Here is a 26,764-nt window from a genome sequence, read left to right as displayed (position 1 = left end):
GGAGACAGAAAGTCCATGTATTCCTGGCCACTGCGGTGTCACTGCTCCCAATACAGGTGTAACCTGAGTCCCCACTTGGGAGCCTGAAATCAGCTGAGAAGAGACTTCAGGAGAGAGCTGCCCCAGGCGGAGGTGGAGGAAGTGGGGGCCTCAGCGCAGCTCATCCCACCTAGCTCGGTTTGCACTGAAGGGTTTGGGTAAGTCCCTTCTTCAGCACCTCAGAGGCTCTCTGGGCAACCTGGGAAGTTAGGACAAGAGTTGTGACACTTGTGTTGTGGGCAGAGGCTTTTGAAAGAGTGGACGCTTAGATCACAGTGTCTTGGTTATTGCCCCCACTCCCAACCCCTAGTAGCCTCTCATCCTGATGCCTAGGGTCAGGACCTCAAATCTCTGGGACCCACAATCAGGGGACAAGGAGAACCCAGACCTTTCCTGGGCTTCTCCAGAGACTCGCAAGCCATACAGGGGCCCTAACAAGCTCAGCCCCGACTCAAGGTCTGGGCTGCTCCTCTTCCCTGTACAAGGAGTTAGACCGGGTAATGGAATCGGAATCATGGAGGCGCAATGTGTGCCTACTGTGGGCACCCACCACCGCCGCACCAGCAGCCTTTACTCGGCTGGCAGAAGCCCCTCCCCACAAGGAACGCACCACACCTGCCTGACTCCACTTCCGGAGGAAAAGATCAGACTCTAGGCCCCACCTAGCGTCCTGCTGCCTGCTGGGATTTGTAGTTTGGTGGGAGCAGGACTGGCGCCTGTGGTACGTGGGTGTGTGCTTATATTAGTCTGTCTCTGACTTCGCCCTGGAGGGCCCTCTGAACCTGTGCTTCTACTATGACAGCTTAGATCACGTCCTGCAGCCCATTGCCTGCTGGGGCTTGTAGTTTGCAAGCTTTCTCCCTGGGTACCGGTGGGGTCCAGTCGTGGACTTCCCAGGGTCCCTGTTTGTGACCAATGGGTAAACTGGAGGACCGGACTCTGGGTGGAAGAAGCCCTAGGAGAGACATTTTCCGGCACTGTCCAGCCTTTCTCCAGTAAGGCCTTATCCTGAAGGCCCGGCCTAGCAAAAATGAATTAGGTCAAGGCTTTGGGTCTGTCTGTTCTGTGCTTAATGGTATCCTGAAATAATGAAGTCTTGCCCAGGATGGGTTGTACACACAAGTCCATTATCTTATAGGACTTTTTGATATATATTAACTTCACGAATTTGTTAACTACTTTTCCAAGGAAGGCTTTAATCACTAAGAAATTGGCGAGACACACCTTGCTCTTGAAGAACCATCCTGCCCGAATCTTAGGCTTAAAAGCTGTCTTCTGGTAAACACAAACTAGGTTCACTCCTGTTCATAATTGACCCTCTTTTTCTCAAGGATTGGACTAGGCCCCACCTGTAACCTTAACTTCAAACGGCTCTGTCATAACTGCAACTGCCCGTCCCAAGAACGACAATCATGTCTCTGTTACAAAAAGTTAATAACCATCTTGCAGCCCTTCCTTTGTTTCAAAATGATTGTTACAGCTATCTGTTGTCACTGACCACCTTGCAAGTCTGTCTTTGTTTCCCGAGGTCGTTAGAACTAACTTCTTATGCTTATGTTCTATTCCTGTAACCTATTTTGCCTACTCCCTACCCATGAGCTATAAAACTTGTCTTCCTTACATCCAGTGCCAACCTTTTAAACCCAGCCTGAGGGGAAGGCAGCCTGGATACACGAATTTAAAAAGCTTGCTGTAATTAATTACTTGCATTAATTTGGCCACAATGGTTTGGGTTGGTGGTTGAATCTTTGAGATTAACACTCTGTGTATTTGCATGTTTATGAGTGTGTGTGTGTGTGTGTGTGTGTGTGTGTAGTATAGGCATTTGAAGGTCAGAAGACCATCTTAATGTCTTCCTCTTTGGCTTTCTACATTTTCAGGTGTGAGCTCATTACTTTGGCTAGAGTCCTGTGTCCTCCCCAGTGCTAGGATGGTAGACACTCACCGGCACCAGCTTTTTTTTTTTTTTTTTTTTTTTAGATTTACTTATTTTATTTTATTTTAAAAACAAGTTTTGGGGTTGCTTGGCCAGGGTTTCTCTCTACATATTTTTTTATATTTATTTGTTTATTTATTTATTATATTGTAAGTACACTGTAGCTGTCTTCAGACACTCCAGAAGTGGGCATCAGATTTCGTGACGGATGGTTGTGAGCCACCATGTGGTTGCTGGGATTTGAACTCAAGACCTTTGGAAGAGCAGGCGCTCTTTACTGCTGAGCCATCTCACCAGCCCCCTACTTATTTTATTTTATGTATATACACTGTAGCTATCTTCAGACACACCAGAAGAGGGCATTAGATCCCATTACAGATGTTTGTGAGCCACCATGTGGTTGCTGGGAATTGAACTCAGGACCCCTGGAAGAGCAGTCAGTGCCCTTAACCACTGAGCCATCTCTCCAGCCCCTGGCAGCAGCTTTTTACGTGAGTGCTGGGGATTGAACTCAGGTCCTCGTGCTTCTGCAGTAAGCACTTTACCGACTGAACTGTAGCTCCCACAGTTTGCTTTCTCAGATCCGCCAGTGATACAGCTAATATCACAGAGGCTTTTTAATCTCTAGTCCGTCTGTCTGTCCACCTCTAAGTCCCTGGAGCATCTCCTGCTTCTGATTCTTCTCCCAGCATCCCTCTCTCTGCCAGGAAGAACTGTCTTCCACATCCTGCCCAGCTATTGGCCATCAGCTCTTTATACCAGATACAACCAGATGCAGTTCTAGAGTACCTTAAGTGGGTAAGGAAGGAGGAGTGCCGGGCGTGGTGGCGCACGCCTTTAATCCCAGCACTCCGGAGGCAGAGGCAGGCGGATTTCTGAGTTTGAGGCCAGCCTGGTCTACAAAGTGAGTGCCAGGACAGCCAGAGCTACACAGAGAAACCCTGTCTCGAAAAAAAAAAAAAAAAAAAAAGGAAGGAAGGAGGAGTACTTACAAAAATGAGGTGGGCGAGGGGCCACAGAAATAAAATACCAAGATCCTGCCAGCATTTAGCTCTCTGCTGGTACAGAATTAACAATTAAATATACAAAGATACACCGTCACACAATGTACCCCAACAACCAAATAAATGGGTTTGTGTGGGGCTGAGGATATTTAATAAACTGTAAACCATAGAGTATGTGAGATGTTCCCATCAAAATTAGAGCCTGATGCGTGTGGGGGTCCTAGGTTGCCTAGAGGTTGCTCGGTACAGTGTTTGGAAAGAGGTGTGCATATTCTCTTCAGGTCTCCTGCTTCTGAGTACACTGAGAGAAAGGTGTGTGCACAGCCCAAACAACACAGAATCCTCATTTGCTGAATTATTCCCTAGGCTTGGCTCATCCTCATCCCCAGCGACAGGATGACTCACTCTGCACCGTGCCTCTGATTGGAGTCAAAGGAGCAAGGAGCGGCTAAACTAGGCCTTCATCTCACTGATGGGGAACTAAGGCTCAGACAGGACCACATGTCAGGCTGGGTGGAGTAGCTTGTGTTTGTAATCCTAGCACATCAGAGGCTGAGTCAGGAGGATTACAGTGAGTTTGAACTCTGTCTGGGCTACAGTATGACACCTTGTCTCAAAAGAAAAGCAAAAAAGGGAGCTGGAGAGATGGCTCAGTGGCTAAGAGCACTCACCTACTGTTCTTACAGGGGACCTGGGTTCAAGTCCCAGCACCTAGTGGCAGCTCACAACTACCTGCAGCTCCAATCTTTGGGACTCTGATGCCCTCTTCTGGCCTCTGTAGGCACCAGGCACACATGTGGTGCACAGATATACGTGCATAAAAAACACCTATCCACATAAAACAACAAATTTAAAAAGAACAACAAACAAAGATTCTGGATTGGTGGTCCCTGGCTGTAATCCCAGCATGTAGGAGACTAAGGCAGAGCACCAAGAATTCGAGGCCAACCTGGGTTATATGACACTCTGCCTCAAAAAGGACAGTAAGAGAGGCATGTGTGGAGATGGCTCAGTGGGTAAACTGCTTGTTGCACAAACCTGAAAGCGTGATTTAGACCTCTACCAATCATGGAATAGCGAGGTTTGCAGCCCACATTTGTAATTTTAAAGTCGGGTGAAGAGGTGGAGGCTGATGGCTTCTTGCTGGCCAGCCGGTTCAGCTGAAACAGAGCTCCAGGTTCTATAGGATACCTTGTCTCAAAAAAAAAAAAAAAAAAAAAAAAAAGGTAGAGCTGGGCGTGGCGGTGCATGCCTTTAATCCCAGCACTAGCAGAGGCAGGCAGATTTCTGAGTTCAAGGCCAGCCTGGTCTACAAAGTGAGTTCCAGGACAGCCAGGGCTACACAGAGAAACCCTGTCTCAAACAAACAAACAAACAAATAAATAAGGTAGAGGCTGGAGAGATGGTGCAGTGGAGGATTTGTTATTCTTGCAGAGGACCTGCGTTCAGGTTCCAACACCCACATCTGGGCTCATTCCCTTCTGTAACTCCAGTTCCAGGGGACCTGTTGTCCTCTTCTGACCTTTTTAGGCACTAGGTATGTATCTGTTACTCAGATGTACATGCAGGCAAGAACACTCATATACATAAAACAAATAAAGTCCAATTTTGAAAATAAGTCGAAGCTGGGCAATGAGGGTGTGTGCTTTAGTCCCAGCACTTGGGGAGCAGAGGCAGGAGGATCTCTGTGAGCTTGAGACCAGCCTGGTCTACAGAGTGGTTTCCAGGACAACCAGGGTTACACAGAGAAACACAGGAGAGAGAGAGAGAGAGAGAGAGAGAGAGAGAGAGAGAGAGAGAGAGAGAGAGAGAGAGAGAAGGTAGAGATAATAGAGGAAGACATCTGACATTGACCTTTGGCCTCCGTACACACATGCCCACACATCTGCGTGTACATGAACATGTATACGTTCACAACATACACATAAACACATGTTTACACTCTAAGTAAAAACCAAAACGTATTCTCCCAAAATACCTAGAGAGCAGACTGGGCATGATGGCTCATTCCTGTAACCCCAGCACTCGGGAAGGAGAGACAAGAGGGTTGCTGCAAGTTCCATAGCAAGACCTTGGATCAAAAGAGAAAAAACCCCAAAGGGTCTGGGGAGATGGCTCAGGGGCTGACGTGCCAGCTCAGTCTGGGTCTTGGCATATTCTTTTTGCCATGTTGAGAGAGAGTGAGAGAGAGAGACCCCAAAACAACAGCAAATTAACCCTCCAGACTTCTCCCACAGCCCCTCAGGGTCACTGTCTCTCAGCTAGAAGGGTTAGGGTCTCTGTCCTTGCTTTACAAGGGAGCAAACTGTCTCAGTGATTACTCAGTGGGGTACTCCTATAACTATAACACTGGAGTTTGACCTTCATCCTTAAGGCATTCAGTAAACATTTTTTTTGAGTGTTGATCCTGCTTAGCATACATAGATCACAAAGCCAGAGCTATATACACTGGGCATAAACTGGGCATAGTGATACTTGCCTGCACTCCCAGCACTCTGGAGGCGCGAGAGGAAGATCAGAAGGGCAAGGTCATCTAAGGCTATATAGGGAGGTTGGGTCAGCCTGTGCCACACAGGAACTTGTCTTAAAAATTGGATTTTTTTTTTTATTGTCATTACCTCCTAAGTACTGGGTGCTGGAGTTATAAGGAAGACTTGTTATTGTCCCTGAGCCACATGTATACAAACAGTGTGGTTGGTGAGGGAGATACACACACGAAAAAAACCCCACTCCCATGACAGAATGTTCTGTTTGGCCTCTTGGTGGGAATGTAGGTTACACTGGTGTTGCATCTGTCAAAACTAGAAAACGAAGTTGGGTGTAGTGGTACACGCTTGTAACTCAGGGAGCAGAGGCAGGCAGAGCTCCGTAAGTTCGCTGCTGTCCTACATAGAACACTCCAGGCAGATCCAGTGAAACCTTGTCTCAAAAAAAAAAAAAAAAAAAAACAGGCGGGGGGGGGGGGCTGGCACTGAGCTATCTTGCCAGCGGAATGCTACTGAGCTGCCCAGCTGCCCAGGAACAAAGTCAGGGTGTAAATTCTTTCAGAAGCAGTCAGTGTCAGTGGACCTCAGAGAACTGAATTCTGCTTGGCCTTTGCAAAGTTGCTTCTCAAAAGACAAAGCGGCTTTGTGGACTGAGTCCTGAGTGGGTTTGTGTGCTAAGGTCGGCCCCAGCGGAGACAGCGGTGCAGACACTGGCTGGTCTGTTTGGTTTTGAATTAGAGGAGGGTAGAAGGGCACATTGATGCAGGTCAGACCAGCCTGGATTACATTCCTGGCTCTCTTCTGGTCCTCCCTGAGAATTCATAGGACTAATGGATGAGAGTGGAAGATCACGATTGTTAAAAATTACACGTATTTATTTACTTGTGTGTGTGTGTGTGTGTGTGTGTGATCCGAATGCGGGATTACAAGCAAGTACTGGCCAGTACGTGTGGTGCTGGGAATCAAACCCAGCAGTTTACTGCACACTAGAAAACACTCCCCTGGGCTGGCGAGATGGCGCAGTGGGTAAGAGCACCCGACTGCTCTTCCGAAGGTCCAGAGTTCAAATCCCAGCAACCACATGGTGGCTCACAACCATGTGCAGCGAGATCTGGCGCCCTCTTCGGGAGTGTCTGAAGACAGCTACAGTGTACTTACATATAATAAATAAATCTTAAAAAAAAAAAGAAAAAGAAAACACTCCACTGAGCTGCATCCCTAACCAGAGATCACATCGAAGGCACAAAGTACTAGCCCACCTTTAGTCCCAGCACTCAGGAGGCAGAGACAGGAGGATCTCTGTGAGTTCGAGGCCAGACTGGTCTACAGAGCAAGTTCCAGGCTCCAAGACTTTACACAGAGAAAACCTGTCTCAATAACAAAAAACAAAAGAAAGATAAAAGAAGGCACCATGTACTAAGTGGGTGCTCCAAGGAACAGCAGAGGTTGGCACCGTGATGGAGACCAAGAATCCATGGGTTGTATGGGAGGTGGAAGCTGCCGTGCTGTCCTCAGCCCGTTTTCCCATAGTATAGGGAACCTTAGCTTTACCGGCCCTGGGGTCCCTACAAGGCTCCCAATGCTAGGTCTCTGGAGCAGCAAAGGGAAGGGAACGCCCCAAGTCAGCCCCTGCCACTTGGCCCTTTTGGGTGACTCACTTCTCCGAGGGGGTGGAGGCGTGGTCTCCAGCAAAACAACTTTGTCCAGAGCCAGGAACACCACCCCCCTCCCACCCCCGAGAGCAAGTAAGTCGCGTTCCAGGGGTTCTCCACGGCCCAGGGATCTTACTTTACTCTGCGGGTTCCGAGGCGCCCTGCTCCCTGCCTCCCCACACCTTCCGGGCTCCTAGGGGAGAAAACTGTACTGGTGTTTTGATTGATCGTAGACGAGATCAGGCAAAGCACTTTCCCATTCTCTCGAGGGACGAACTTGAAGCAGGGAGTTGGCAGTAGGGCAGGACGGAAGCGTGGTGGGGGTGGGGAAACCAACCTGAGTCTTAAAAAGAAACAAGTTCCTCATTTCTCTTTATAACTTTTTGTTGGTTTTCTTTTGAAACGGTGTCTTACGTAGCCCAGACTTCTTTAAATTCACTACGTACCCAAAGGTGACATCAAACCTGTGATTCTCCAGCCTCCATCTTTCAAGTGCTAGGATTACAGGTGTGCACCGCAGCGTTTAGATTACCCACACTCAGCAAGCCTTTCCTCTCCCCCTCTCTACCCCCCCTTCCTCCCTCCCTTCCTCTCTACCCCCACTTCCTCCCTCCCTTCCTCTCCTCCCTCCCTCTCCTGTGTATTTTGTGTGGGTTTCTGCAAGTAGAGGCCAGAACAGCATCAGATGGCTTGGAGCTGGACTGATAGAGGTTTGAGTGGTTTGATGTGAGTTCTGGGGACTGAAATTAGGTCCTTTGGAAAAGCTGTGAGTTCTCTTAACCACACTGAACCATCGCTCCAGCCCCAACAATCTTTTTTTTGGTTTTTTTGAGACAGGGTTTCTCTGTGTAGCCCTGGCTGTCCTGGCACTCACTTTGTAGACCAGGCTGGCCTCGAACTCAGAAATCCACCTGCCTCTGCCTCCTGAGTGCTGGGATTAAAGGCGTGCGCCACCACGCCCGGCTTTTTTTTTTTTTTTTAATAAAAATTTCTTCCCTTGGTAATAGGACCCCCAAATGTAGTGAAGAATGTTTTTCATTTATCTTTGTTTCCTGGTGTGTACGTAGGTTCTCAACCTAAAGGCCACCTAGGTTCTGCCCCGATGCAGCTAGGACCCAAGGATCTGGGTATTGAGGGGCTGGGGGCGCAGAGTCCCTGGTTTTAATTCTCTTCCCTGGCAGCATACCTCGAAGCTTGGGAAGGAATGTGGATTGCTCTAGCATAAGCTGGGCCCTTTTACCAGGGCCCCTGGTTAGTCATCTCAGCAGTGTTCACAGTCACCGCTGACATGAATGGCAGACTAAAGAAAGGAGAAACAGTCCATGAGATGGCTCAGCTGGTAAAGACACTTGCCACCAAGCCCAAAGACCTGCATCTGGTTCCCAGGACCCACGTGATAGAAGGAGAGAACCAACTCCTGTAATTTGTCCTCAAGCCTGGTGTGTACATGCCTCCTCAGAATAAATAAATGTAATTTTTAAAGAAGAATTCCTATTTACATAACAGTCCTTATCTGCTCATTCCCTGTAACATCTTGTTACATTTATCTGTGTGCCCAGCTTACAGATTGGACACAAGGAGGCTCTGAGGAGTTGAATCACTGGCCTGAGAAACCTCGGCTAGTAAGCAGTAAGTCTACTTCCACTCACACTCTGTGTGTCGCCAAGGATAGGTTTGAACTTTTGGTCTTCTTGCCTCTACCACCAAGTGCTAGGCCTGTAGGCATGCTCCACCATTGCAGCTTTAGAGTCTCTTCTCCTACCATATCGGACTCAGGTCTTCAGGCTTGGAAGTAGTGTCTTTACTGGCAGAGCCATCTTCCTGGTCTTCTTTGTTCTTATTCCATGCTATGATCCCCCTCAGGGCTTCATGATGTTATGTGAACAGTCTATTAACTGAGATATATATATATATATATATATATATATATATATATATATATATCCCCAGTCCTGAAAGCCAACTCGGTCTCTCTCTGGCTGCCCTGGAACTCGCTCTGTAGATCAGCCTGGCCTTGAACTCATAGAGTTCTACTTGCCGCTGCCTTCCCAGTACTGGGATTAAAGGCACGCACCCCCACTGTCCAGCTAAGACCAACCTGTAACCTTTCTACTAAGCTCTCTACCAAGCCTTGGTTCTGTCAGGGACAAGGCTTTGCTGAGATCTCAGCTCAGACTACCCTGGCTTCAAGACTGCTGCTTGACCATGGAGAGACTTGGATGTCAGCTAAAAGCTGTGTTTTATTGTTTTATTTATTATTTTATTTAATGTGTTTGGGTGTTTTGTCTGCATGTATGAATGTATGTAAACACTGTGCATGCTTGCTACTTGAGGTGACCAGAAGAAAGCATTAGATTCCCTGGGACTCCTGGGACTGGAGTTGCAAACAGTTGGGAGCCTCCGTGAGGGTGCTGGTAATGGAGCCTGAGTCTCTGAAAGAGCACCCACTGCTCTTAACCATGGAGCCATCGCTCCAGCTCTATAAACTGTGTTCTTTACAGAGAACATTTCCTTTTTTTTTTTTTTTAAGATTTATTTATTTATTTATTTATTTATTTATTTATTATATGAAAGTGCACTGTAGCTGTCTTCAGAGGGCGTCAGATCTCATTATGGGTGATTGTGAGCCACCATGTAGTTGCTAGGATTTGAACTCAGGACCTTCGGAAGAGCAGTCAGTGCTCTTACTTGCTGAGTCATCTCGCTCGCCAGCCCATCCCTTTTTTAAGTTTTACTTATTCATCATATGTGGGTGGTTGTCACAGCACATGCCACAGCAAGAGGACAACTTTCTTTCTAAAGAAAGATTTCTTTTGAAAGTTGTGTGTGTGTGTTAGGGTTGGGTTTTTGTTTTTGTTTTTTTTCCTGTAATAAAACACCATGATCAAAAGCAACTTGGAGAAGAAAGGGTTTATTTCATTTTACATTTCCAGGTAACAGGTTACTACTGAGGGAAGTCAGAGCAGGAGCCTGGAGGCAGGAGCTGATGCAGAAGCCATGGAGGAGGGCTCCTTACTGGCTTGTTTCTCATGGTTTGCTCAGTCTACTTTCTTTTAACATCCAGGACCACCTTGCTCAAGGATGGCACTGCCCACGGTAAGCTGGACCCTCCCATGTTGTTCAGTAATCAAGGTGATGACCCACAGACTTGCCTATAGCCCAGTCTTACAGAGACATTTTCTCAATTAGAAAACCAGATATGTCTAGATTTGTGTCAGATTGACAAAACGCAATCAGCATAGTGTGTTTATCTGAATATTCAAATGTGAGGGCAGTGCTCTCTGTGGCCAGAAGAGGGAGTCAGACGTCCTAGAGCTGGAGTTGCAGGCCTTTGTGAGGTGCCAGATGTGGCTTCTGGGCCCCAGACTCCAGTCTTCTGGAAGAGCAGCAGTTGTTCTTGACCTCTGAGCTGATTTTACCATTCCAGGGGACATTTTTCAGGAACCATTTTGTCCTTTTATTATAGGTTCTGAGGATTGAACTGTGGTCATCATTGCAGAGCAAGCATTTTTACTCATTGAGCCATCCTGGTGACTGCATTTAATGTCGAGAAAACAGTTAATTCTTGCTCTCATGGTATTTTAGCACACAGAACACATCTATCTAGAAGGCATGGGGGTGTACACTGTAATCCCAGCCCTCAGATGGAGGCAGGAGGATCACAAATTTGAGGCCAGCTTGAGTTATGTCTTCAGGCTCAGTCTCAAATGAGCAAGCAAATACCAACTCCCCGTATCCACTCTGTGCTCTGTTTTCTCCAGGCTTTCCCCTAGCAGCCTCCGAGATAGGTTAGGCTGGTTTGATGGTTGGATAATTAGCAAGGCTTGCTTCGGTGCTACCTGGGCCAGGGCCATGACTCTGAACACTAAACTCTATGGCTTAGTGGACTTATGGATCTGACTGTTGACTAACATTCTTCCAGGACGGGCCTGTCAGGGTCCCTGGACATTGAGTCACCCAACTGTAGCTGCTCCTTGGGTGCAAAAACTCCTGAACCATGAATCATTTGGCAAAGTTTTATCTCTAAAGTATTTACGAGTTATAACAGTAGCAAATGACAGTTATGAAGGAGAATGAAGATAATGTTATTATTGGGGGGTCACCACAACATGAGGAACTGTATTACGGGGTTGCACATCAGGGAGGTGGAGAACTGCTGACGTAGGGATTAGGAGGGAATAAGAGCCTCCTTGACTGAGCTTCCTGCTTCCTATGTGACTTCGGGCTGTGCCCCAGGGTAAGGCCTTCCTGGGGCCAGCAAGTTAGATCAGATTGATTCTATATTATGGTCCTGTGACTGTGCAAAGGGAGCGGTTGTTGCTTTGGGTTGAGCTTGAAACCATATGCCCTCTGTCCTGGAACTCAAGAGATCCACCTGCCTCTGCCTCCCGAGTGCTGGGATTAAAGGCAAGAGCCACCATGCCCAGCTATGGGGCATAGAGAGACTTCATGTGTCAAGACACCTGGTGTGGTGCCTCAGTACATGTAAATCACCAGTGTTCAGGAAGCAGTGGCAGGATTCTCATAGCACTGAAGCCAATCTGGGCTACAGATTTAGTTTCATAGCAGCCTGGGTGTCAAAGTGAGATGCTGTCTCAGTAAAACAACCAAACAACAGTTGGCCACGGTGGTACACTTTTGTGATCCCAGCATCCGGGAATCAGGAGGGTCAAGCGTTCAAGACCAGTTTGAGCTGCCTTTAGAGGCTAGCCTGACTACATGAGCACTTGTCTCGAAAACAAAACACCAAAATGAACACACACACACACACAGAGAATGTGTCAGGGCCCCAAACACTCTCTTGGAACTTTGCTTCAAAAACCGCCTGGTTTACAGAGAGATTTCCAGGACAGCCAAGGCTACATAGAGAAACCCTGTCTTGAAAAACCAAAAGGAGAAAGAGGAGAAGGGAGGAGGAGGGGGAGGAAGAGGAAGGAGAGAGAAGGAGTAGGTAGGTCATCATCACATGTACTCAGGGCAATGAGACAACTAGTCAAGGGGAGGAGGGAAAAGTAGTGTAGGGCCAGTGACCCAACCCAGGAAAAGTGACTAACCAGCCACAGCAGGGCCCGCGCAGACTCAGGCCTCTGCCTGGGCTAGTGAGTGGAATGGGGCTTTCCTTGCTGGTCTGACTCTTTAAATTGTTCAGAATCTGCCTTGCGCGAGGCCGCTGTGATGAGACCTAGTCAGGCTTTAACCTCCCAGTGGCCATGTCTGAGAAATAGCAGCCTTCCATCCGCATGGCCCAGCCTTGGAGCTGGCTTTCCTGAGCCCTTAGACCTCTGAGTACCGAGCCTCCCCATGGGTGGGGCAGGTGGGCGGGGCAGCCCAGTGGCGAAGAGGGAAGTTAGAAGCTAGCTAGCGAGGGGCAAGCTGAGACGTGTGTGTTTGAGAAGAAAAGGCCCGTGGAGAGGTAAAACTGGGAAGGGCTCTGTAGAGAAGGGCTAGCTAGGACTCTCATGGGTGGGTAGGTGAGGGCTGGCTGCTAGGGTCCGGGAACAGGTGGGAACGGTGTCCCCCAGGAGTAAGTCAGCTCAGGACATTAGCTGTAGCTTTGCAGCTGCAGAGTCTTGAGTGGGCCTGGGTGGGCTGTGCTCCAGCTGCTGGGGAGGAGCTGAAAGGTCTGGGCTCATCCTGGTCTGTAGGAGGTGTGGTGTCAGACCTGAGAGATCCCCAAAAGACATCAGCCTGTCGGGAGGTGAATTCAGATCTGGTGGTGTCTGTCCCCAAGATAGCACAGACAACTGGACGGGAGGGAGCTGAGAAGGAGCAAGGTAGGTTCAGCTACTTAAGGGACAGTCAGCCAGCCCCCGGTTAGAGGGTCGGCTGGGGACCAGTGTGGAGAGAGATGAAGGTAGAATCTGGGGGTGTGGGGAGTGGGATCTGCTTTGGCCTGTCCTGGGGGTTCAGAGCCACTGCTGTTCCCACTTCTAAGAGACATGGGTCACAGTCAGACAGTCCTGGGCTTCTTGTATTGGCCCCCTATTTCCTCCCTAGGGCTGCCGCTATTTCAGCTCACACTAACGGGGCGGATATGGTCTTTGAGGGGAAGTGACCTGTTGCGAGTCAGGGTCCAAGAGGGCAAAAATAGCCCCAGTTTTCCTCAGTACTGGGCCACTGATTCACATTGATAGGATTTTGTTGGAGGTAGGAGTGGACTCCACTTCTAAGCCCCCAATCTGTCCTTAAAAGGTATTCTAGCCAGAGTTAGCCAGCAGGGCACACACCCTCCACTTCCCCAACCCTCACCCCACACTGCTCACCACAGTCAGATGGGCCTCCTTGCCCTCTGGCTTTCTGCTTCAAGGCTGCTCCAGGCCTTGCCTGGATGTCGAGATCCTAGGCAATCCCGTTGGTTTCATCTAGTCCAGTCATTGGATCTCAGCAAGTTAGGACAATCAGACACTTTTCCGGGCACAGTCAGGTGTGTCCAAAGGTCCATAGGCAAACTCAGCTTCCTGCTCTAAAGGTGTTTTCTTGTCTCGGGGAGAAATCCAGCCCCTAAAACTCATCACGTTGTGGCACAATGGGGAAAAACGGAGTCCTCAGCAGAGGTATCCAGCTGTGATGCAGCTCAGTGGTAGAGCATTTTCCAGCTGTGTCCCGTGGCCCTGGGTCTGGTTCCCGGCATGCTTCCTGCTCCCAGTGGAAGACACAGAGGCTGCCTGTGAGGTGGTGAGTTTCCCACCACCAGAAGCATTCAAGAGGAGGATGGCGAAGTGAGCCACAGAAGAGGGCTCTTTCGTGTGCGCTAAGGACTAGCTAAGCACTAAAGCTTCTTCTAATGCTGGTCTGTGATTATGTGACGGTCTGACAGGGAGGAAGTTGGTCTGTGGTTTCATTGGGTGTGATGGCTTCCCACTTCCTGAACCTTCTAGGTAGGCCATAAGGCATGGACTGCTCTTCATGCTGAGCCCCCCCCCCCAAAAAAAAAACAGATCTTGAAGGAATGGAAGTGAATAATAGACTCTGTCATGAATGCTTGTGATGGGGTAGCAGGTGTGCCTTGCTGTTGTTAGCACAAGAAGGTAGCCAGATGTGCTCTAAGCCTGCAAGCAGAGGATGATGTGACGATGGGGCTGGGAAAACTCCCACAGGAGCTGAGTGGTCTATTATCCTGTAGACAGCTAGGGTTGATGTGTGCCCACAGGGATGGAGGGACTGTGACACGTACATTGTGGGAGCTTGAGGAGTGGTAGGAACAGGTCACAGGGCTGAACCGAGGAGACAGGAATGGAAGACCCTTCCCCAGGACAGCCTGACCACAGCAGGACCTTGAGCTGACGGGACAGCAGCTGCAGCCCCAGTCAGAACCTGGAGCTTCTCTCAGGCTCTGCTACCCAGCCTCTGTCTATGCAGCCTGGTTTTAGTTAGCTCAGTGTCCCCCATGCACCCCACTCAATTCCTTGGGAGCTGGAATTGAACTTGGAACTCATACATGCTAGGCAAGTATTGTGCCCTGAGATCTGTCCCTGGCCCTCTTTCTACTTTTTGTCTTGAGATTGGCCACATTATGTTGCACAGGCCTTGAATACACTCAGCATCTGAGGCTGGCCTTGAACGTCTGATAAGTATCTCAGGTTATCAATTAATGGGGATTATGGGGTTACACCAGCCTGCCTAGCTTTGTCAGGGGTTTTAAAAACCGTCCTCTCCACACAGTTCCAGTGCACCAGGTGTTAGACCAAGCTGCTCCCCATAGACCTCACTTCACTAAGAATCACTTTGAACATCTATTCAGTACACTTGCAGCCTGTGGAGGCAGTTTCTCCAGGCCTTTGTATGTAGTGATACTGTTGAAGAATAACTTAGGGGCTGGGGATGTAGCAGATGGTAGAGTTTACCCAGACCTGGATTTGATCTCTAGCTTTGCATAAACCAAACCTGCTGGTAATCCAACATGGGGAAGGGGGCGAAGGCAGGAGGATCAGAAGTTTAAGGTATCCTTGGTTACCTAGTGAATTCAAGGCTAGCTTAAGGCTACAAGAGACTCTGTGCTGAAAGAAAAAGAAATAAAGGGGGAAAAACTTACTCCTTGATACTTGATACCATAAGGAAGGCTTTAACAGGACAGTCACTAAAGTATAGGGACCACAGTACCAGGGCCTTGCAGTGTGCAAGAAAGACTAGCCTTAAGACCCAAAGTAGGGCGAGAAAACAAGACATAAACCGTCTAGTGCTAGCTGAGGGTCAGTGCATGGAAAATTACTAAAAGGAAGTGCCAGGGGGGTGGGAGGTTCTGTCAAACTAACCTAACAGGATTCTTGCTGAAGATAGAATGATCAGATGTGAGAAGGTTGGGGGGGGGGGGGGGGAGATGGTGCAGGCTGAGGAACCAGATCTGAATAAAGGAGGATGATGGGCTAGAGATTATGGGGATTTACAGCTGAACTGATTTTTTCAAGAATCTTTGGAAGAAACTGGATTTGACAAGGGCGTACACAGAAAGGTCTAGAAGGTTCGGATGGAGTGATGGAGTTTAGCCAGTCTTTGCACTTTTGTAAGGTGCCAGGCTATCTTTTACAAAAATATTTATTTATTTATTCATTTAGTGTGTGTGTGTGTGTGTGTGTGTGTGAGAGAGAGAGAGAGAGAGAGAGAGAGAGAGAGAGAGAGAGAGAGAGAGAGAGCGAGAACCCCCACCATGGCGTGTATGTGTGTGCGCTTGTACCATGGTGTGCACACAGTTAACATCCGAGCCCTACAGTGACTTGGAGCGGAGGAGGACATATGGTTTTCAGTTCCGGCCTAATTTCTCACTTGGTAACCCAGAACTGAAAACAGTAAAGTCTGTCTCTGTCTGTCTCTTCCTGTGCTTGGGTTTGGGGCAGACTATTCATCAGTTCCCGAGTCACAGGCTGGGCTGCCCATAGCGGGGTGTGTGGGGTGTGTGTGTGGGGGACCACACCCCACGGAGTTCCCTCCCTGCGGGAAGTGTCAGGCCTTCCTCTCTTTGGGAGGTTGGTCCTGGGAAGGAAATGGGTGATTCCCCGGCTTCGTCTTTCCTCAGGGCTCTGCCTCCTGCTGTTCCCTACACAGACTCCGCCCTCAGCGCAAGACCCCGCTTTTCCGGTCCGGTCCGGTCCGGTCCTCCGGAGCGGTCTGTAGGATCCGTTTCGTACTTGAGTGGGAAACTTGCACGCTGAATTAAATGCTGGCGACATATGCTCTCTGCCTTTTAAGCCTTAAAACAAACAACAAAACAGAACAAAACCGGCCTAAGACATGACTCAGCGTACAGTAAGGGAGCGCTTGTAGCTAATTAAGGGGGACCGACTGCGTTTGACCCCCCCAGAACTCACGTGGTCACATTTATTTACATATTTATTACTTTAGTATGTGTACATGTACACTCAAGTACACATGTGCATGTACCACAGTACATACGTGGATGTCAAAAAAGAAGCCAGCTCCTGACAGGAACAAATAAAAGGAAGGGTGAAGTTGTTATGATCGCATTTTTCTGGATTTATAAAACAAGCCTGGTACATCTTAACAGAACAACATGACAGCTTTCCTGTGCTTTCTCCCTTTACTACAATTTCTTTTACCTGAGAAATATTTTCTCTTGCTTTACAAAACAAAGGTGGCATTTGTCATTCTGGAACTGAAGGATGCTGGGAACATCAAGGGATAGGTACTGCCAGGATGAGAGCAGTTCCCCTGGGAGAGAGCTGGCTGGGAAGGAGAGCATCTTATGAGGGTTTTGTTTTTAGTAAACTTAAAGAATACAAAATTCGGGCTGGTGAGATGGCTCAGCGGGTAAGAGCACCTGACTGCTCTTCTGAAGGTCCGGAGTTCAAATCCCAGCAACCACATGGTGGCTCACAACCATCCATAACGAGATCTGACTCCCTCTTCTGGAGTGTCTGAAGACAGCTACAGTGTACTTACATATAAAAAAAAAAATACAAAATTCTGCTTAAGGCCCCCATCCCCCTTCTCTCTTCCTCTTCCTGGCTAGCCTGGAATATACTATGTATGAAGACCAGGCTTGCCTTGAGTAGGCAGAGATCCACCTCCCTCTGCTCTGCTTCTGAGTGCTAGGGTTAAAGGCTCTAGTTCTCTCTCCTCACAGGGTCCCAGGCTGGCATCAGTTTCTCTCTCTCTCTCTCTCTCTCTCTAAAAGAATTTATTTATTTTATGTATATGACAAGTACACTGTAGCTGTCTTCAGACACACCAGAAGAGGGCATTGGATCCCATTGCAGAAGGCTGGGAGCCACCATGTGGTTGCTGGGAATTGAACTCAGGACCTTTGGAAGAGCAGTCAGTGTTCTTAACCACTGAGCCATCTCTCCAGCCCCAAGATTTTTTTTTTTTAAATATTAAACATACAATCTTTGTTTGTATGGGTGTATATCTGGGTGTATGTGGATGCTTATGCACGTGGGTAAACGTGGGGGGTGTGAGGACCTCCTTGTGGGGACTGTTTCCTCCCTTCACCTTTACTGGGTTCTGGGGATCGAACTCAGTTTATCAGACTGGTGCAGCAAGCACCTTTGTCCGCAGAGCTGTGCCACTCGCGCCTTGTCTTCTTTTCTCTTTCTTTCTTTCTTTCTTTCTTTCTTTCTTTCTTTCTTTCTTTCTTTCTTTCTTTCTTTCTCTCTCTCTCTCTCTCTCTCTCTTTCTTTCTTTCTTTCTTTTAAAGAATATTTATTTATTTTATATGAGTATACTCTAGCTGTCTTCAGACACACCCAAAGAAGACATCTGATTCCATAACAGATGGCTAGGAGCCACCATGTGGTTGCTGGGGTTTGAACTTAGAACCTCTGGAAGAGCAGTCAGTGCTCTTTTTTTTGCTGTTGTTATTTTAAGATTTATTTATTATTATACATAAGTATACTGTAGCTGACACCAGAAGAGGGTGTCAGATCTTATTACGGGTTATCATGGTCATGAGCCACCATGTGGTTGCTGGGATTTGAACTCAGGACCTTCTGAAGAAAAGTCTTACATGCTGAGCCATCTCTCCAACCCCTTGTTTTTCTTCCTCCCTTCCTCCCTCCCCCCTCTTTCCTTCCCTCCCTTCCTTCTTCTTCTTTTAAGACAGGATATCTTATAGCCCAGGATGTCTTTGAATTCACTATGTAGCCAAGGATAGCCTTGAGTTTCTGATCCCCCTGTTTCGGCCCCTCGAATGCCGGTATGGCAGGTGTGCACGACTATGCCAAGCATTTAGTGTTGCTTTAAGACAGGGTTTCACGTAACCCAGGCTAGTCTGGAGGCTGAATGTCCCTGAGCTTCTGCGCCTTGTGGTCCCACCTCCCAAGTGCTGGGGGGCTGCCACTGTGTGTGCTGTCATAAGTGGCCTGTTCCTTTCCTTTGGGTGGATTCTGAGGACTCGAACTCTGGCCTCACACTTGCCGTGCAAGGGCTTTACCCAGTGATTATCACCTGAACTGTGGGTCATCCTTAGCTTCTTAGAGGCTGTGAGGACAAGCAAAGGCTACGTAAACTGTGGACCACCCAGAAGTGCCCCCCAGATCCCTGGAGCACTGTGGTTATGACGCTTGGGACAATCATGGCTTCTCTTTTCAGGTCTGCAAACAGCATGTACACACCCATCCCTCAGAGGTAAGCAGTGTGCCTCGCCTTGGCTCTCCTCCCATCTCTACTTCCAAGGGCTGCTCCTCCCTCCTCCCTGTTCTCACTATACCCAGACCTCAGTCTCCAGGCCTGCTCAAGTCTCTGCGCTTGAGCCCACTCCTCATGGGGTCTGCTACCAACCATTTCTTCCCACAGTGGCTCTCCATTCCCGGCCTCAGTCCAAGACCCAGGCCTACACATATGGCGTGTGGAGAAGCTGAAGCCGGTGCCCATAGCACGAGAGAGCCATGGCATCTTTTTCTCTGGGGACTCCTACCTAGTGCTTCACAATGGCCCAGAGGAGGCCTCCCATCTGCACCTGTGGATAGGTAAAGGGGTTGGGACGGTGTCTGTGTGGGCTTAGCTAAGGCAGGGATGGAGGTTGCTGTGGATTTCAGGGACCTTGCCTCTCACCTCCTGTTCACCTTAGGCCAGCAGTCCTCCCGGGATGAGCAGGGGGCCTGTGCAGTGCTGGCTGTGCATCTCAACACCCTGCTGGGGGAGCGGCCAGTGCAGCACCGTGAGGTTCAAGGCAATGAGTCCGACCTCTTCATGAGCTACTTCCCACGAGGCCTCAAGTACCGGGTGAGATCCACCTCCGAGTCCTCATTCCCTTGGCTTCTCTCCCAACCAACTGGTGTCTCTGGCTGGACTTTGTCCCATGGGAAGCCTGGGCACACGTGGGGATGTCTCTACCTTCTTGTGTCTCCCAGAGCGATGAGTGGCAGAGGGCTGGCTCAGGGTTGCCTAGGAGACCACTCAGGCCGGTCTTTTGGGTTGCAGGAAGGTGGTGTAGAGTCGGCATTTCACAAGACAACCCCGGGCGCCACCCCAGCAGCCATCAGGAAGCTCTACCAGGTTAAGGGAAAGAAGAACATTCGTGCGACCGAGAGGGCTCTGAGCTGGGACAGCTTCAACACTGGGGACTGCTTCATCCTGGACCTGGGTCAGGTGGGTGTGGCTGGGAGGCTGGGGAGGAAGAGCTGAGGTGCTAGGACTGTGTTCTGGGGACCAAGCCCATTCACAAGAAGACATCTCCATCCAGTCAGCCCTTAGGGATGCCCAGGGCTTATTTCCCAGCCACTCATAGACAGTGCTATCCTCAGATGCTCCAGCCTCATAGATACAGTGGTCTCATACCTGTACATAACTGGTGTGCTTCCTCCTGTGTGGTTTCAGGCATGTCCAACCTGTGGCCCTTGGCCGTAGGTAGCCCAGTGTATATTTTATATAAATGTGACTCAACAGAAAGCTTTAAACTCTTAAAACACATGTTTAGGTTTTCTTTAAATTATTTATTTATTTATTTTGCTTTTTCGAGACAGGGTTTCTCTGTATAGCCCTGGCTGTCCTGGAACTCACTCTGTAGACCAGGCTGGCCTCGAACTCAGAAATTCGCCTGCCTCTGCCTCCCAAATGCTGGGATTAAAGGCGTGTGCCACCACGCCTGGCTTTTTTTTTCCTTTTTAAATTTTTTTATTTATTAATAATTTAATAATTTAATTAAATTGTTTATTAATTTTATATATAAGTACACTGTAGCTGTTTTCAGACACACCAAAAGAGGGCATCAGATCTCATTACAGATGATTGTGATCTACCACGTGGTTTCTGGGATTTGAACTCCGGACCTTCGGAAGAGCAGTCAGTGCTCTTAACTGCTGAGCCATTTCTTCAGCCTCCTAGTTTTTTTGAAAAAAAAATTTTTTTTTTGTAATTTGATTATATTTTTAAAAATTATGGGGCTGGTGAGATGGCTCAGCAGGTAAGAGCACCCGACTGCTCTTCCAAAGGTGCTTAGTTCAAGTCCCAGCAACCACATGGTGGCTCACAACCATCCGTAACAAGATCTGACTCCCTCTTCTGGTGTGTCTGAAGACAGCTACAGTGTACTTACATATAATAAGTAAATAAATCTTTAAAAAAAAAAAAATTATGTAGCCGGGCGGTGGTGGCGCACGCCTTTAATCCCAGCACTTGGGAGGCAGAGCCAGGCAGATTTCTGAGTTCAAGGCCAGCCTGGTCTACAAAGTGAGTGCCAGGACAGCCAGGGCTACACAGAGAAACCCTGTCTCGAAAAAACAAAGCAAAACAAACAAACAAACAAAATTATGTATTGTTTGAGTCTGGGGCGGGGGAGGGGAAGAAGATACCAGCAGAGGCCGGAAGAGGGGCGCCAGAGTTGGAGTTATAAGCAGTTGTGAACTCCTATTGTGGGTTCTCAGAACAGAACTCAGGTCCTCTTAGAAGAGCAGTGTGTACTCTTGACCACTGAGTCACCTCTGTAGTAACCTCAGGAGATAATTTATAAACAAGATAAAAACGGTAAAATATTTGGTGGTCAGAGATGTGGAGGAAGAACACGTGATGCAGAGACGGCACTAGGGTAAGAAGCACTCTAAGGTTTTTTTGGTTTTTTTCCTTTGTGAGTACATGGGTACCACATATGTGCCCAGTGCCCTTGAAATTCAGAAGATGGCATTGCATCCCCTGAAAGTGGAGCTGTAGGCAGTTGTGGGCCACTTTGTGGGTACTGAGAATTGAACCTTGGAATTTTATCTTTTTTTTTTTTTTTTTTTTTTTTTTTTTTTGGAGACACAGACAGACAGACAGACAGAGACTGACACTTGTGTAGCCCTGGCTGTTCTGGAACCCATTATGTAGACCAGGTCTCAAATACACAGACATCTATCTGCGTCAGCGTCTTGAGTGCCGAGGTCAAGCCTGTGCCATCACTCACGGCATAGTTTCCCTGCCTGTGGGGACAGTTTCTCAGTGGTGCACAGGACAGAGGCAGCTGGCTGTGATGAGCCTGTCTGGCTTCTCTGCAGAACATCTTTGCCTGGTGTGGTGGAAAGTCCAACATCCTCGAGCGCAACAAGGCGAGGGACCTGGCCCTGGCCATCAGGGACAGCGAGCGGCAGGGCAAGGCCCAGGTGGAAATCATCACTGATGGAGAGGAGCCAGCCGAGATGATTCAGGTTGGGGACCTTGGGGTGGGCAGCTGGGAGGTGCTGTTTGGATGTGGTCAGGAGAGACAGTGATAAGCTGGGAGCATGAAGATGGCTGACAGAGGATTGGCAGGGGTGGGGGTGTCTGGGTTCCTACTCAGCCCTAGCTCATGGGGTACCTTTGTGTTCTGGGGATGTATTCTCAGGGCAAGAGGCTGTCGGGTAGGTGGGCTGGGCCCATTGCTTTTCCCAGTGCAGAACACAGGTGGCCCTGCATGTGGTGACTTGGAAAATTGGGGTGCAGAAGCCCCAGTAATCCTGCCTGGCTCTTCAGGTTCTGGGCCCCAAGCCTGCTCTGAAGGAGGGCAACCCCGAGGAAGACATTACAGCCGACCAGACCAACGCCCAGGCCGCAGCCCTGTATAAGGTAGGCACTACAGGCCTGCTGGGGATTGGCCTGGCGTGAGATCCTGCACAGAGCATCTGCAGGTGGCCAGGGTACAGAGCTGAAGGGAAGAGGCTGTGGGAAGGCTGGGCCAGGGCTCAGGTAGGTTTGTGGGGGCTGGAGGAGAGATGGTGGGAAGGACACCCTCTGAGAAGGAGACTGGTATTCACTTCCAGCCCCTGGGGAAGGTCAGATGCTCATTCTGAGATTGTCTTGATTTGAACCCGTGCAGTTACTTGTAAAGTGGAATTCACTTCTTCCCCTAGGGGTTTGTGGCCTTTGGACTGCAGTGATAGACAAGAGAGGGTCTGTCTGGAGCTTGATTTTTTGGGGGGGTGGGTGGGAAGGCTCTTCCTGCCTGTTTCTCAGAACTGTTGGTAGAGACAACTAGGTGACCCATGATTCCAGGTGAGGACTGAATTGTGTCTGTGTCACACTGGGAACTGTCTTTCCTCTCCAGGTCTCTGATGCCACTGGACAGATGAATCTGACCAAGGTGGCTGACTCCAGCCCTTTTGCCTCTGAGCTGCTAATTCCAGATGACTGCTTTGTTCTGGACAACGGGCTGTGTGGCAAAATCTACATCTGGAAGGGTATGTATGGCTCCTCTGTGTGAGCCTGAGGGCACCGCAGCTGCTCTGAACCCAGCGGGCTCAGCCATCTCTGAAATCCTCAGCCCATCTCTATCTCAGAACTTCAAGGGCCTGTTTAGTACACGGCTGGGCCCATCCCAGACATTCAGATTCACCAGGTCTGGCTTGGAGCATGAGCACCTGTATATTTAACACGTTCCCAGGGCTTGCCTGAGGGGTTTCGAGAACTCTTGGCCCATGCCCAGGCCTTTGGGGCTCTGCAGTGCCTGATCTTGAGGTTCTTTGTTAACTGTGATAGAATTAAGTAGAATTTAAATAGAGGGGCTTAGTAGGCACTTTATGCAGTATGCAGTACACTTGCAGGCCGTAGTTTTCTGAGAAATTGTATCTGCTGGAAGAAGAAAGGCTGCTTGTGTGCAGGAGTCTGGATGCTTGCTTTGACCATAGAAATCTGGGCACAGCATGACCCCGGGAGCCTGCTTGCTTTTGCTGGTTCCCAGGAAGGTCTGGGCGATCCGTTCCTTCAGCTGAGGTTCTGGGTCTGGATTTTTTGTTGTTTTGTTTAGATTTACTTTAGTTTTTACTTTTGTGTTTCTGCACATGTGCTCTCTTTCACACATGTTTGTGGATACCAAGGGCCAGAGGGGAGCAGAAGTTAAAAAGCAGTTTTGAGCCTCCTGATGTACACTCTAGGAACTGAACTCTGGTCTTCTTCTTCTTCTTCTTCTTCTTCTTCTTCTTCTTCTTCTTCTTCTTCTTCTTCTTCTTCTTCTTCTTCTTCTCCTTCTCCTTCTCCTTCTCCTTCTCCTTCTCCTTCTCCTTCTCCTTCTCCTTCTCCTTCTCCTTCTCCTTCTCCTTCTCCTTCTCCTTCTCCTTCTCCTTCTCCTCCTTCTCCTTCTCCTTCTCCTCCTCCTCCTCCTCCTCCTCTTCTTCTTCTCTCCTTCTTCTTCTTCTCCTCCTCCTCCTCCTCCCCCCTCCTCCTCCTTCTCCCTCCTCCTCCTCCTCCTCCTTCTTCTTCTTCTGGATTTATTTTATTTATGAGTACACTGTAGCTGTTCCCAGACACACCAGAAGAGGGCATCAGATCCCTTTACAGGTGGTTGTGAGCCACCATGTGGTTGCTGGGAATTGAACTTAGGACTTTTGGAAGAGCAGTCCGTTCTCTTAACCACTGAGCCATCTCTCCAGCCCTGAGCTCTGGTTCTTCACAAGAGCAGCAAGTGCTGTCAACCACTGAGCTAAGGTCTCACGTAGCCCAGCTGGCCTCTGACTTCTGTAGCCAAGGATGACTGAATTCTTGATCTAGGAAGGAGGCATGCACTACGATGCCTGCTTTTCTCTGGTGCTGGGGATGGATGGAACCCAGGGCATGCTAGACAAATGCTCTCCCGCCAGCTGCATCCCAACAGACGCTTGGTCGTTCACAGGTAGTTAAAGTGTTCACTTTTAACACTGGCCAGAGAACCAGCCACCATGCCTGGCTCTGTTTCCTTGTGAAAATGCCTCAACTTGAAGTGTCTCAGTGACTGGCAGCATAACTGGGTGGATTCTGTGTGCTCTTTAGTTCTAGGAGCATCTTGTTAGCAAGCATGTTAGCTTTTGGCCTTGTGCAAGTCCGTCCACCTCTAGAAGAAACTGCACTCTGCGTTCTCTTTAGTTTCACACAAAAGGTCTGGTAACAGGACAGTGTTCTCTGCCACACTGTTCACACACAAAAGGTGGGGGGCTCCAGGGAAGGGAGGCCCGGGCTCTAGAGTTTCTTTTTAATTTTTTATGTGTATTTCTGTGTGTGTTTCTTGCATGCATGTCTGAACCATATGTGCACAGTGTCCTCAGAAGCCAGCAGACAGCATTGGATCCTTTAGAACTGGAATTACAGGCGGCTGTGAGTGCTGTGTGGGTGCTGGGGATCGAACTCAGGGCCTCTGAGCCATTGCCCGAGCCCTCTGGCCTTCCAGTGTGATATCTAGGTGGAAGTTCTTCCTTCCTAAAAGATGGCTTGATCAGAGCTAGGAGAGTCTGCTGATACAGGAGAGAAGTTTTATTTTGTCTATTTATTTATTAATTTACTTAATCTTAGCTTAGAGCTGCCACCCACCTTTCCGGGGAAAGTATTAAGTGGCTGACTTCATACCCCAGAGACTCCCTCAACATTCTTGGGTACTCCGGGTACATTTGTTTTAAAAACTGTCAGGTGTTCTGGGACTCTTTAAGTTTCCTCAAGAGAAATGGGATGGAGCCTGGAGTACGCGCCCACCCCACACCCCCAGTGCCTCATGCGGCCCAGGCTCCCTGTGTATCTGAAGATAAGCTTGCAGGTGGTTTTCTGTGGTGCTAGGGACAGAACACAGAGCTTCAGGAATGTTGGGCAGGCCTTCTGTGGTCAGCCCCACCCACTCTCTTCTCATTTTGAAATCTGTTGTTTCAGGGAGAAAAGCTAATGAAAAGGAGCGGCAGGCGGCCCTCCAAGTGGCTGATGGGTTCATCTCTCGAATGAGGTATTCCCCAAACACTCAGGTGAGGACGGGACCATTTCCCCCACCTCCTCTGGGGAGGACCCTTCTTCCTGTGGCTTCCAACTCCTAGACTGGACAAGAGCAGGACAGCTCAGAAATTGGGAGCAGACCCGCTTACCTTCAGACCTGTTAGGTGGAAAGGCCTTTACAGTCTTTTAGCATTAAACAACAACAACAACAACCCCAAAACTTGTTTCCAAAGAGACTCCCGGGAGCCTGCAGGACAGCATGTCACTCGGTGGCTGGCTATCCTCAGCATGGTGGCTGCATGAGCCATTCTCATTCTGCCTCTCTGTCCCAGGGTCTCATGTAGCCCAGGCTTGGCCTCTGTATAGCCAGGGATGGCCCTTGAACTTCTGCTCTTCTTGCCTGTACTTCCCAGTCATTGGGACTCTAAGTGTGTGCCACCTCATCTGGTTTCCCCGGCGCTGGGAGTTGAACCCAGGGCATCCTCAGCTCCCCTTCCCCTTTTTTGAGACAATGTCTCCCCCTGTTGCCCAGATTAGCTTAGAATTCACTATGCATAGCCTGGCTGGCCTTGAACTCACGGCAGTTCTCCTGTCTCAAGCGTCTCAAGTGCTGAGATCATAGGTGTGAATCCCAGGAGTCAGTTCTGGGAAAGATGATGTCTACTGGGTGGCATCTGCCAGACTGAGGGTCCTGATCCTTGAAGCAGTGTCTCCTGTCTTCTCAGAACAGGCCTACACTGCTTGCCTCCTCTTACTTGGTGCTACAAGGGCACTTGTCTTCTTGAATGAAAGAATTCAGTCAAGAGACAGACAGTCTAAGCAAAAGTTTATTTAGTAAATTCAAGCAAAGGAACACTGCAAAGAGAGTTTGTTGTGCATCTCCCCCACACCCTCCTGTGGTGGGGAGCTCTCCCTGGGTTCTGCACTGTGGATGTTGAAGACAATTTTATAAATATTTGTGAGGTGGGTGGTATGTTTATGGGGTAAAGTGGTCTTTTTCTCTCCTAACTCTAGGAAAACCCACAAGTGTGTGTGTGTGTGTGTGTGTGTGTGTGTGTGTGTGAGGGTATGAGTGTGGTGGGGTATCCAAAAACCACAGTACAAGTGATATTAGTGACCACAGGTCACTTGAAGATGCGGACCCTTTGGTTGATGGCACACACGGGGGAAAAATGCCCTAGCACCGTACGTAGTCTCTGGTGTAGCAGGGCAACCTAACTACAGGGCATGACAAGAATCCTGAGTCACAGAGGAGCATTCTCTCAGGAGACAAAGTTGGCAGCACAGCTGCAGTGTCTCTTGGTTACATCTGATCTCAGTCCTTGCTGCCTACCCCTGTCATTGGTGTCCTTTGCCCCTCCCACTTCCTCGGAAGTAGAGGTGGGCAGCCTATGAGCCCAGCTTTTCTCCCACTGCAGGTGGAGATACTGCCCCAGGGCCGAGAGAGTCCCATCTTCAAGCAATTCTTCAAGAACTGGAAGTGAGGGTGGGTGTCCCCCATCCCTGCTCTCCTGCCTCCCACCCCTGCCTGCTGGGTCAGCACTGAGGTGCACTCTGGATGCTCAATAAAGGACACATTCC

The 26,764-nt window shown here is 49.0% G+C and overlaps 1 protein-coding gene across 5 annotated transcripts; it reads left to right on the top strand.

Moving 5' to 3' along the window:
* On the top strand, positions 1 to 26,764 carry Capg (capping actin protein, gelsolin like). Of its 5 annotated transcripts, XM_085840526.1 has the most exons (11): positions 12,473 to 12,530; positions 12,763 to 12,891; positions 18,662 to 18,697; positions 18,866 to 19,038; positions 19,140 to 19,294; positions 19,493 to 19,660; positions 21,541 to 21,690; positions 21,995 to 22,087; positions 22,566 to 22,698; positions 25,127 to 25,215; positions 26,602 to 26,764. In XM_085840526.1, the coding sequence occupies exons 3-11, from the start codon at positions 18,675 to 18,677 to the stop codon at positions 26,665 to 26,667; spliced, it is 1,050 nt and encodes a 349-aa protein (XP_085696652.1). In that variant the 5' UTR covers positions 12,473 to 12,530; positions 12,763 to 12,891; positions 18,662 to 18,674; the 3' UTR covers positions 26,668 to 26,764. The 5 variants fall into 5 exon arrangements, with proteins under 5 accessions (XP_029334041.1, XP_085696653.1, XP_029334040.1 ...); XM_029478181.2 differs by lacking the exons at positions 12,473 to 12,530; positions 12,763 to 12,891 and adding an exon at positions 1 to 197; XM_085840527.1 differs by lacking the exons at positions 12,473 to 12,530; positions 12,763 to 12,891 and adding an exon at positions 7,190 to 7,210.

Source organism: Mus caroli, unplaced genomic scaffold (genome assembly GCF_978045245.1).
Source record: "Mus caroli unplaced genomic scaffold, Mus_caroli_1 scaffold_7, whole genome shotgun sequence".
In the NCBI taxonomy this organism is placed as follows: domain Eukaryota; kingdom Metazoa; phylum Chordata; class Mammalia; order Rodentia; family Muridae; genus Mus; species Mus caroli.
The sequence above is the reverse complement of the archived record's forward strand: the minus strand, read 5'-3'. Positions and strand labels throughout refer to the sequence as shown.

Bases quoted from the DNA above. Each gene is read 5' to 3' on its own strand.
- Capg (XM_029478181.2), top strand. From the start codon at position 18,675: ATGTACACACCCATCCCTCAGAG. The intron at 18,698-18,865 runs GTAAGCAGTGTG...TTCTTCCCACAG, and splicing joins TACACACCCATCCCTCAGAG to TGGCTCTCCATTCCCGGCCT. The intron at 25,216-26,601 runs GTGAGGACGGGA...CTCCCACTGCAG, and splicing joins GGTATTCCCCAAACACTCAG to GTGGAGATACTGCCCCAGGG.